Below are 12,870 nucleotides of genomic sequence, written 5' to 3' on the forward strand. Positions count from 1 at the left end.
TTTAATCTTTTATCCAAGTAAGCAAACAAAGTTTGAATGCTAAGTAACTTCACAACTGGGCAACTCGTATATAGAAACTAATGACTTCTTATCACTTAGTGTAGTATCCCATAATGCAAAGCATATCTTTACGGACATGTATAATGCTACACATTATGGGAATGGTCACTACTCAGACTGGTTTTGACCTTTATTGAGGTGAAAAAGTAAAAGGTTGCTCAAAATAGGCCTAGAGCAGTGGTGGTGAACCTTTTTATGTCCGCATGCCAAATGTTTACAAATCGAGTTGCTGACATGCCGACACGTGCCAAAAATTTACAAATCAAGTTGCTGACGTTCCCTGCTCATCAATAATTAATATAACTAATTAATACAACACTAATTAATATTAATTAATTGCAGAATTTTATTGAGACAAGTTAAAAATTAATATAGAATTTCATAATAATGAATACATAATTTGACATACACATTGTCGTATACAAATCAGTATTAACCTATTATCAATTTATTAATTTATCAATATCAATATATCAATGAGATTTTTGCTGTTGTACATTAGATGCTAAATGCTTTATATCAGGTTCATATTTTGTCACTTTTAGTAATACACATGCGGAACTAGATTCATCAGTCATTCTATTTCTTAAACTGTCTTTTATAAAATTCATTTCAAAAAATAATGCCTCACAAGCCTATGTAGAGGAGAAAATTGATAATATAGCCATTGCTAGTTTTTTTAAACAACAGAAGGTTTCAGGAATGGCATTCCAAGTTTTCAATATTTCCTCTTCTGCATTCTTTTTAATTTCCCCCCCAATAATCGATCATTTTCCATTATAGAACTAGATTGAAAATCGATTAGTTGCATTTCTATATCTTCCAAATTCAGCCATTCGAAAATATCCAAATTCAGTTTATCTGTTGATTTTGTGTCCGGATGCAAAATAAATTTTGATGTCTGCAAATTGCCTGAACTGCATAAATCTTGAAGAAAATTCGTCGGTTATTGACTGAATAACTGTAGAAAACTCTTTTGTCAATTTAACTTGATCTATTTTTCAGCGGATTCTAGATCTGCAAAGACTTTTTTTTTTGTATTTGGAAAATATTGGAAGGTATTGGAATTGACGTAACGATTAAAAATTGGTAATTTAGCTTCGAATGTTTTGATTAAATCAAACATGACAATAATTGTCCTGTTAACAACTTGCAGTTAAACATTTAATTCATTTAAATGTAAACACAAATCAGTAAAAAACATAATTTCGAAAGCCATTCAACATTCATTAGTTGATTGTATTTTTCAATGATTTTCTCTCATTATGTAAAAAAAGTTTGCCTTCATCTAAACAGTCAACAAATCTTTGAAGAACTTTCCCACAACTTAACCATCGGACGTTGATGTACATAAGTAAACCATTGTACACAGAGTTTACCTCACTTAATAATTCTATAAATTTTCGTTTATTTAAAGCATGTGCCGATATAAAATTGACCAATTTTGTTACAATGCTCATAATATCTTTTAGTGGCTTGAAACTAGCCTTTGCGCATAAAACCTGCTGATGTATAATACAATGAAAACCCAGAACTGAATGTCCAATATATTTGGTAAATAAATTGACAAACCCATTTTCCTCTCCAGTCATACTGCGAGTACCATCAGTAGTTACTGATACAATTTTGGAGGGATCTATATCTCTTTCAGCAAGTGCATATACAACTGCGTTGTAAATATCTATTCCTTTTGTTGTTGTTGCTGCTAATGATGTTAAGCTTATCAATTCTTCTTTGATGTTATTCCCAACACAATAACGAATAAAAATTGCTAAATGAGCTGATCCAGTTATGTCAGTACTTCATAATTAAGAGAAATTAAACCAGAAGATTTTAAATCTGTTTTTTTGCTGATTAGTTATATTTTTAGCCATTTCTATGATTCTATCTTTCACCGTGTTTCTAGCCAAAGGCATATCTTTTATTCTTTGAATAATTTTTTCCTTGTTTTTAAAATCTTCAAAGAGAACTGGTGCACATTTTAACCATGCTTCTTTTATATATTCCCCATCACTAAAAGGTTTCCCGTGTTTAGTAATTACATTTGATGCAAAAAAACTAGTAGCAGTTATATTTGAATAACTGCCGATAACTTGCATTAGTGTTGTTGACTGGATATTCCTATTTTTAATTGCCCGAGCAATAAATTCTTTCTGTTCATCCTTGCTTTTCTCAAGGAGCGATTTATGGTTTGTCTCATAATGCTGTTTTACTGACAACGTTCTGCACACAACTATCCTGAAACATAAAACGCAAATTGCTTTATTGTCTTTATTAATCATGCCATACACTTCAGTCCACCAGCTTTGGAACTCTCTACTGCTTGACTGTGATAATTTTCGTTTCTTATTTTCGTCAGCCATGTTCAGTAGAACTGTAACAAAATAATTCACAACTTAAATCAAATGCATTTTTTATAGTTTCAAAAAATTCAACATTTTATTATATGCCTAAATTAAATTATCTTTATAATTCCCATTTACAGTAGCAAAAACAAAACAGTGCACATATGCAACAATAATGCACTTGCCGGTGCTTATTTCTGCCTACTGGCGGATGTGCAGTGTGACATGCATAATGAACGCACGTGCGATTAGGAAAGAAAAAAGTCAGGGAATCCTAAGGATCAATCGTTCTCAATTCTTTTTCTATAGACTGTATTTTTATTTATTCTTACTGTATTAGACGGCTCAGACCCAACAAACGCTCGTAAATACCGTTCCCATTTTTTTAAAGTTCATACATTAAACTAACATAAGTATTAATATTATATAAATTAAGTGGATATTAAATTCAAGGTGATTTCAAAGCCGACTACAGTAACTATAGAATTTTCGTGGGAAATTTGGCGAGTGTATTCTCATAAGATCTCTGGTCAAATTCCGCAAGAAACGTCTATAGTTTCTGTAGTCGACTTTGAAATAATGGTGGATTTAATATCCACTTAATTTATAGAATTTTGTATCACTGATGTGAAGCCTTTTGGCCATTTATTTTAGTAAATAAGTATTAATAATTAATTATGGCATAAAGAGTATTAATACACTTAATGTATATGGTGTAACATGTCGACAAATATAAAAGTACGCATTTAAATTAGTTATCAATCACAGAACTAATGCTACAATATTGTAGTTTCCTCAGGCCAACATCATTAAATTAACTTCTGATAAGTTTCATTGACGTATCCCATTCCGATCACCAAAAATGTATAATATTATTCAGTATTAAAATTGATTATTGTATTATTAAATTGATTTTAATGATGGTTTGAAAAAAAAAAAAAAAACGGTAGTGAAAAAAATATTTATGTATTCTAACTCACCATGGAAGTCAACGTAGCAGGGGAAGCAGCAGAAGGATGTCGACTTGTCAGCGAACTTACTATCGAATATAACTTGCCCTCACGTATAACTGCCACCCCCTGATTTCACTTTACGAAAAAAGACATTAAAAGGTTTTGCATATATACCTCCCACACAAAAAAACAACATGCCTTCCCCAACAGCCATTATATACTGTAGATGCAAAAAAAAAAAAGTTTTATTGTATCCCTGAATAAGGTACAGAGGCTTTTGCAGTTTGTGTAATATATTTCTCAACAAATAGTGCAATTAGAGACAGCTGGAATAAAAACGGTGCCTAACTAATGAATCCCATGTACCCCTCTCACAGAAACTATGCTGTATAGGCAAGCAAAACCATATGTTGTGCCAGAAACACAGTATCTAACTAAAACTATTGTCCAATTTTTCAATTACATGAAATAAGTGTTTGTTTGATTGCATTTGAAATTCTCGATGTCATTATGACAGATCACAGAGGCTAACTTCAAATAAAATTCTACCACGAATTGAAACATGCCATATAATGCTTGTGTGAGTTCCTCTTCCAGCTCAAATGCAAACAAGGCAATAAAAACCAATCATGGGTTGAAACTTTGTGTGAGTTGAGCCTGCCGGTAATGAGAAGTTCTGTTGGAAAGATAAACGACACCCCGTCGTGAATGTCTTAAAACTAAGAAATATATAGTGAATGTTGTTATGACAGTTGCAGATGTTATGGAATTCAGTTGAACAGAATTAGCATTTCAACTCAAAAATTGTCGGTTCCATTTGTCTTTGGGTCGCGTGATCTTTTGTTAATACCGCACCAATCAAATTCATGTCTTCATAGTTGCTCTCTCCTGTAAAACAAAATTTAACTTGTACGTATTGTAACAATTAAAAAAAAAAGGCTTAATAATTTATAAGCGTATAAAAGGATATCACATGTAAATTTTTGATGTGCCAGCAAAATTCTCGGGCATGCCACCTCTGGCATGCGTGCCATAAGTTTGCCACCACTGGCCTAGAGTAGTTAGTAAGGGTGCAAAAGAGCTTGCAGGGCTGGCGAAAGCGGGCATGCAGGCACCGCTACGAAGGGTGGCGCCGCTGCCGGGGCACCTTTCATAAGTTTGTTTTTAAGAAACAAAATTTTTATCATGAAAACAAAATTGCAAAAAAATCTTAGAATGATCAATATTAAAATAAATATTGGCTGGATACACCGAATACAAATTTAAAAAAATTGTATATTGCTGCCTCTTTGATCTGCTGGCTTTTTACAATTTTGCAGCAAGAGCAGGCTAAATGCTTGCCTAAAGAATATTGTGTCTACTGCAGTCTATCTTAAGTGAAATGGTGAACGGTTTTTATGTGCAGAAACGAATTTTTGTACAAAACATTGTTGCTAGTTAACCAGTCATATAGTACGCATCTCAGTAGGCTGCTGACAGTAGCGCAGTGCAGACTATTATTGCGTCTCTGTGTCGTGTTGTGTAATAATTTCTTGTGGGTATAAAATAGAAATGGAATCAAAAATTAAAAAAAAAGTTATCCGGTGCACAAAATCATAAGCGTCATGCTGCAAAAGAAGCAGATGTTAAGAAACAAACTGGGGCTCTTAATAAATTTGTTAACATATTCAAATATTCTGATGCAGATTATAACCAACTTGATACATTAGAAATAAGAGTTGAAGAACTGTGTACATCATCCAGTTTCGTGAAAGTACTATTGCAACTATTGAACAAGATGCATGATTTAAGTAAAAAATAGTTAGGAGAAGATTTAGTTGTAGTTGACACGAAACTAACACGTTGTTAGTCTCTGTAAATTTAGAAGATCCAGGTGAATGGGGAAATATTGATGAAAAATTAAGAGTTGTTTTAATTGAAATGGAGCCTGTTCAAAAGAAAAATATAATATATCCCAGAGATACATATGGTCATAAATTTGGTGACATATTATAATTGAAAAATGGAACACAGTGACCTCGTGCCAAGAACACGGCTCATTTATTCTGAAACTTTAAATTCTGTTTTTTGCTTTTGTTGCAAACCTTTCACACCTACCGAATCAAGTAGTCTTGTAGAAGGCTATAATGATTGGAGAAATGTAAGTACAACTTTGCATATACATGAGACTAGTTTAACTCACATGAAAAATTTCTTAAAATGGAAGGAAGTTGATAAAAATTTAAAAAACAAAACTACTATTGATCGAGAGACTCAATGGAAAAGAAATATTGGACGAGTGTTTAGAATGCTTGATTGAAATTATAAAATTCCTTGGCAGCCAAAATTTAACTTTTCGTGGATCATATGATAAATTATATGAAAGGAATAACGGCAATTTTTTAAAATTAGTCGACCTGTTTGTGAAGTTTGATCCCGTTAATGAAAATCATGTTGAAAGGACCAACGAAACAATAGAGTACACTATTTGAGTAAAGACAGTCAAAATGAAATATTGGAAACTTTAGGTAATGCAATCAGGGATACAATTTTATTATCAATTCGAAAATCTAAATATTATTCCATAATTTTAGACTGCACACCTGATGTAAGTAAAACAAAACAAATGACCATTATTATTCACTTTGTTTCCTGTGACAATGGAATTGTTAAGAACAGGGAAAACTTTTTAGGTTTTGCAGATATATCAGATTCCACAGGACGTGATTTATGCGCAACAATAATGGAACAACTGGAAAAATGGAACATTCCCACTGAAGACATGCGAGGTCAAGGGTATGACAATGGGGCAAATATGAAAGGGGGAAAAATTTGGGCTCCAAAATTTGCTTTTAAACTCGAGAATTTTAAACAAAAATCCTCGAACTTTTTTACGTGCCATGTGCTGCTCATACTCTAAATTTAATCATTAACGATTCAGCCAAAGTGAATGCAAATACAATTAGTTTCTTTGCAATTATTCAAGAAATATACAATTTTTTTTCATTCTCTTACAAATGTTGGGCAATCCTTTTAAAGTTCGTAAAAAAATTAACATCGAAACAGCCATCAGATACGCGATGGGAAAGTAAAATTAATGCAATCCGCTCTCTTCGATATCAGTTACGAGAAATTTACAATGCACTTTTTGAAATTTTAAATAATGAAAAGATTTTAATAAAGAAACTCAGCATGAAGCACAAACATTGTGCGCTAAAATAAAGGACTACAAATTTATTTGCTCTCTTATAACTGGGCATGATTTACTTAACAGAATAAACCCTGTGAGTAAAATACTTCAAGACAAAAATATGAACATTACACTTGCTTTAGAATCTATCGAAAACTTAAAAATATTCTTAAAAGAGTATCGATCAGATACAAATTTTAAAGAAGAAGTTCTAAAACAGCAAAAGTACTGAGTGAAGAGGCGGACGGAGAACAAGAATTTAAAACTAGTATGGAAGTCCGACGACGAAAGAAGACACGGCAATTTGACTACAAGCATCATGACGAAACGTCACAATCGCCAGAAGATAAATTTACAGTGAATGTGTTTTATACACTTCTAGACGTTGCAATGTGCTCGTTAATAGAATTTTGAACAACTAAAAACATATTATGATAATTTCAATTTCTTGTATAGATTACTACAAATTAATAACGAAGATTTTGACGATTTAGAGATTCTCTTGAAGGACGGCGACAATAAAGACGTAACTGCAATAGAACTATATGACGAGTTATGTACTTTCCAGGATATTTTTGGAAGGATAATTTAAATATTCAAAATCCTTTCGATATTCTTAATTTTATTTTGTCCAATAATTTATCTTTCCCTAACTTTTCAATTGCTTTAAGAATACTATTAACCTTACCTGTTAGTGTAGCGAGCAGTGTACGTTCCTTTTCCAAGCTGAAATTGATTAAAAGTAGGTTTTAATTTAAAACCTACTTTTAATCAATTTCAATTTTAATTTAAAAAAATGTCAAGTATATTTATGTAATTTAATTTATTTTCTGTTATTCTGTAAAGATGTTATTTTTTGAATTCTAATTATTTCTTTTCTTATTTTCTCATCTATCTTGAGTTTCTTTTATTTTCCTAAAAGATAGTTCCACTTATAAAAAATTATTAAAAAATTTTTACAAGTTACCAAATTCTTAGTAACTTGTAAAATGCAAGAATTTTTTAAACTTTAGTTCAAGTAAATTTTAACTTTAATTAAAATTCATTTTAATTTTGTTAGCGATTTGGGTTGGTGAGAAGGCTATAATCCCTGTATCATTTTATTTAACGGTTAAAGTGAGGTGGCTTTATCAAAATTTGCTTTAACTTTTGAGAATTTTTTGAATATTCAGGTTTTTAACAATTATCCTGCTTAGTAAACACCCGTGGTTCGTTACATTTAGCGAACCAATGTGTGACTGTTCTGTCAAAATTTATTTAAGAAATTTCAAATAATTTAAATTTTTATTATCGTAAAAGAACCACACAAGCCTGGATCGTTACAGGGGCACTTAGATAGACATTGCATGCGGGTGGCAAAGACCCTAGCGCCGGCTCTGAGAGCCTGATAGTATTAGGAGAAAGAAAAGACAGATAAATAGCATGAGATATAGAAAAAAGGTCTCAGCTCTTTTATATCATCATGTAGCCAAAGGCTATCAGTTTTCCTTTTTCACTAATCTCATATAAATGAACAACCAAAAGACCAATTGAAACTTAAACACAAAGATGACTGCCTTGAGTTGGCCTTCTCTGCCTGGGATTACTCTCCAGTCATCCCTACAATTGACTATAAGGCATTGCAGGGATGCAATTGTCTTATAGTCAATTGCATTGAATTAAGAGGATGGAACTATTTAAAAAACCTCTCATAGCAAGAATAGACAGAATTTTATCTTCAACTGCTGAATATTGTATAATGTGGGTGGTCTACACCATCTAGTCATAAATTTGATATCTTCTAGATTGCTTCTTTCTAAATACAAAAATCGTCTGACTGAACAATAAAATTTCCGCAATACAATATTATAAAGCATTTCGATGTCATATTGCTGTTTTTAAAATCTATGTTTCTTTCTAACCTTCCATAAATGGTATTTTAATTCATTAATTATAAAAATCAAAATTCTCTTCCCATTGCTGACAGGTGTTGGATATTGCAAAAAAAAAATAACCTGTTCTGTTGTAAGTAATTGAATGCCCAACACATTACATAATCTGTTCCAAATACACAGGGCAAGAGGGCAGCTGTAGAATGCATGTTCTACTGTTTCCAATCGATAATAGTATCACAGACTTTTATTGAGGTCTCATCAGTGAGAGCCAGACCCAGAGGTGATACCAAGGTTGAAGTAATGCAGAAGTCATATTTCCATATACAGGTAGACAAAAGGTGTCACACCTTATTACTAAAATACTTAAATTAAAAATACCAAGTATATTGAAACATGACTTCTGCATTACTTCAACATTGGTATCACTTCTGGGTCTGGTGATGATGGTCCCACTGATGAGACCTCAATAAAGGTCGAAACCAGTGTGGGTGGTGATCCAGACTGGTTTCGACAATCTGTAACATTTTCTACAAGGAATTGCTGCAGATTCTGCCAAAACATAATATCCTGGGCTTCTCGATGATAGAGGTTTACTGCAATATAGGATCCTCAACAGGTTTCAAATATATTTCTTGCAGACAGAAGCACATTGGCTTATGTTTCTTCGAGAAGAAACATAAGCAAGTCTATCCCCTCTCCTTGGACAGGAGAGGGGATAGACTTGCCTGTAGAAGAGTTGCCATCCTTTGCAGAGAACTATGTCTCTTTCCAACAGGTTGCACTTAATATACTGACATAGAGGCAGCTGCTGTTTGTCTCTAAGTAGGATCTCTTATTACAGTATGCTGCATCTGTCTGTCATCCAATGCAGATATTTCCCAGGATAATGATCTTGATGACATCATGTTGCAGTTATTCCCCACTCCCCCACCCCAATATTCTAAGTGTAGGTATTTATGTAGCCACAGTACTCTGATGGATAGTGCAAACACTAACTTCTGTGGAGCACATACTTGGCAACAATACCTCTACCCCATCCTAAACACTAGAAATCACATCCACTCTCTTACATGGCCAACATAATCTCATATGGATAGCCAGTTATTCATTCTACAAAACAGGTAAACCAGCCATAGAATATGTGCAGTTAACAGACAGAACTGTTGTGTAGTGTGTTGTAGATAATGTTAGATTGTTAAGTGTAGTGGCCTTCTACAACAAGTCCTGGGGCTCCATGAAAGTGTCATATAATAATAATAAGTTATGAAATGTGCATTTTGTGTAATTGGATTACACAAAAGCGAGTTATTATCATACAGGTATTTCCATGGAGTCAGAAGATGCATTACAGGAGACCCATGCTAACATTTATACATAAAATGCCTATCATAACCTTTCCTTAAACTCATTCACTGTCAGGGCTCACAGCTATTTCTTGCAATCTATTCCACTCATTCATCACTCTCCAAGCAAAAAAATCTAGTCCACATACCCTTACTAACCACACTCTTAACACAACATCCATAGTTCTATTTGTCATGTATTGAAAAAAAAAATTTGTGTCAATCTTATAGAAACCCTTGAAGTTTCTATTGTGTCCCCTCTTTTCTGCCTATTAACTAAAATTTTTCAACCCACATGCTTTCAAGCTGTCCTTATAGGGAGCATTCTATAGATCTGTCACTAGCTTGGTCACTTCTCTCCATTACCTCCTTCTCCAAGAAACCTAGGTGACCAAATCTGTGCACAGTAGTCAAGATGCAGCCAAATCACAACCTTATAAAGAGGGATAATAACAACCTCTGTATCTTTAGTTGCTAGTGTTTTTCAACATCCAAGTAATCTGTTGAGCTATTTTGCCAACTTTTGCAATCCTCTAAACTTCAACTCTCTCACAATTACTCCCAAAGTTTCTAGGTTTCATCGATTTCCTACATCCATTGCACAGTATGTAATATTTTCAACCCAAAGTGCATATCCTTACATTTTGCGAGATGCAGCTTAGTTCACTGCATCTTTTAATGTTTCATTTCTAAACTGATAACAAATGTACTTTTATCGAATTGTAACATCAATACATGCACAGTTTCAAAATAGAATTACATCTAATATGTAATAAATATGTAAAATTATGTTTTTTAATATAAATGTGTTTCCTCCAGATAAAGCTGTATTTGGAGTTCCACTTCTACTAGTCCTTCAACGAACTGGCCAACCCCTTCCAGCTCCCATCCAGTCTGCAATAGGCTTTCTCAAGAAAACTTCCCTCAGTTCAACTGGGTTATTCCGTAAATCTGGAGTTAGGTCTCGAATACAAAAGTTGAGAAATTTAAATGAAAGCAACCCAGAGCTGGTGGCTTATGATGATCAACAAGTTTATGATGTTGCTGACATGATTAAGCAGTATTTTAGAGAACTTCCAGAAGCTTTACTAACAAATAAGCTTTCAGAAACTTTCATTAGTATATATCAATGTAAGTTTGATGCATATCAGGAGAATCTCATTTTATTTAATATTTATATTCTATAACACATCAATAAATATGATGTTGCTGTTAATGGTTTGAAAGATTAGCTTAATTTCAAAATTACCATTTAGGTTGCTTTATGCAGAGTATTACATTTTATGGGATGTTTTGAGATATTAGCTCAAAGACTATCCTCAAAATATATCATACCACTCCATCTCAGTTCCCATCAGTACATTATTCTCATCTAAATGATTCATTATACTAATGATTTCTGAGCAAATCAGTTCAGAGCTGTGAATTCTTTGTCCCTATTCTTAGTATTCATTAACAAGCACAGTAATTTATTTCTAAATTTTTTATAATCACTTCAGCTTAATACCACTTTTGAGTTGTGGCTTCCCTGCTAGCCTTTGATCACTCTTTCTCTTTTACTATGAGTTCTCTTGTTTTCTCAGATTCAACTGATCACCTTCACCACACTTTCATAGTTGCTTTCCTTGTCTGCACTCCTTCTCTCTCTCTCTCTATGCAATACTGCCTTGTTCACTTAGACCCACCCCCAACATTTTCCTTTCCATCTGGCATGCCATTCTCATCTCTTACTTCAACTGGTCTTCTTCTGCATTTCTTTTCTCTGTTTCCTATCTATTGTAAACCATCACTTTAATTTTAGTGCCTCTTTAGCACAGTTCCTAGAAATATACATTTGCTCTTCAGTTATACCTGGGTTCTAATTCCACCTGGAATGCAAAGATCCTTTATATAAGGGTTTTTTCAACTGAAGGTGAGTTAGTTGGTCTCACAGATACAGGTGGCTGGGTTTTCCATCCTGGAAACTCAGATTTCTCCTCCTCCTACAGAACAGGCAAAATGACTGGAGAACATGCTAAAGCAATAGACATAATATACTGATCTCACATCTCAGTTGCTTTGGCCATAATTTTAACAAATTCTAATGCATTCAGATCCATCTTCTTGCTTTTTCACATTTTCTCTTTGTTACTTCCTCAAATCTCTCATTTACCCCCCCCCCCCCATAACAACTGACTCTTTATTTATAATAATGCTTCACAGTGTAAGCAACACTAAGAGAGGAAAAAACGAATTTATTAAACTTACTGATATTTGCTGGTTTTCTGCCCAGCATTGTCAGAACACACAGATCGCCAGAGTATGGTCTGCCAGTCCTGACTTGCAATACAGGTGATTTCAGACATAATTTTTCTGAGGCAGATGTTAACTGATTTATTGGTCTGTTCAAACTGCAGGCAAAAGGAACTTTATATACTCCAAGATGTTCAAGGGAGATGCAGCTGATCTTTAGGAGAACATATGAAAGTAGCTAGCTGAATGAAAGATTTGAAAGTGACATAGAGGTAATATCTGCAGAGAAACTTGGCTATTTTTTTCTGATGTGCCCTTCCCATATGGAATGGAAACAGTTTTGCTGTGATCTTGTTTGTTGGATGTAGGAGGGATGAGGGTGCATGCAGTATTTTATACGGGCTATAGCCATTTGCTAAAAAAGGGTTACAAAAGTTCCCTGAACTCAGGGAACTTTGTAACACCTTTAGATTGGTTAAAGAATATTTAAGAGATTAAATTGCCACTCTGATTATTGAGTGGTTAATATATGCATTCTCCATCGAACAGGCTATGGGTTCAAAATCCCACCTCAGGTATGGATGATTGTGATAGATGGATTTTATTGCTCAATGTGAGTCCCTACTTACTGGAAGCATGAAGTAGCTTGAAAAGTTTTATGTTGTTCTATAGAACAGGGTTTCCAGACTATGTAAAAAAACGAATTTACTTAAAAAAAAAAGAAAGCTGAAGTATTTTAAAGGACAATTTATTGGATATTTCATGCTAGTAAGTATTATTATGTACAAAGCTTGATTAAGGATATATTAGTGGTGGAGGAGAATATAGAAGTGAGTGAGTAAGTAAATAAGAAGGTATATAAATTATTAAGGACTTGATATGACATAATGTTGA

The 12,870-nt window shown here is 33.4% G+C and overlaps 1 protein-coding gene across 1 annotated transcript in view; it reads left to right on the forward strand.

Annotated features, from left to right (window-relative positions):
• LOC150104184 (rho GTPase-activating protein 7-like) overlaps positions 1-12,870 on the forward strand; it is a 372,722-nt gene that overhangs the window by 280,660 nt on the left and 79,192 nt on the right. The window contains exon 13 of the mRNA XM_090397299.1: positions 10,564-10,875. Within this exon, the coding sequence (XP_090253425.1) occupies positions 10,564-10,875 (312 nt within the window). The remainder of the gene's footprint in view (positions 1-10,563; positions 10,876-12,870) is intronic.

The sequence above is a fragment of the Typopeltis vanoorti genome, chromosome 8, assembly GCF_054136105.1.
Source record: "Typopeltis vanoorti isolate ZY-2024b chromosome 8, IOZ_Tvanoo_1.0, whole genome shotgun sequence".
NCBI lineage: Eukaryota > Metazoa > Arthropoda > Arachnida > Uropygi > Thelyphonidae > Typopeltis > Typopeltis vanoorti.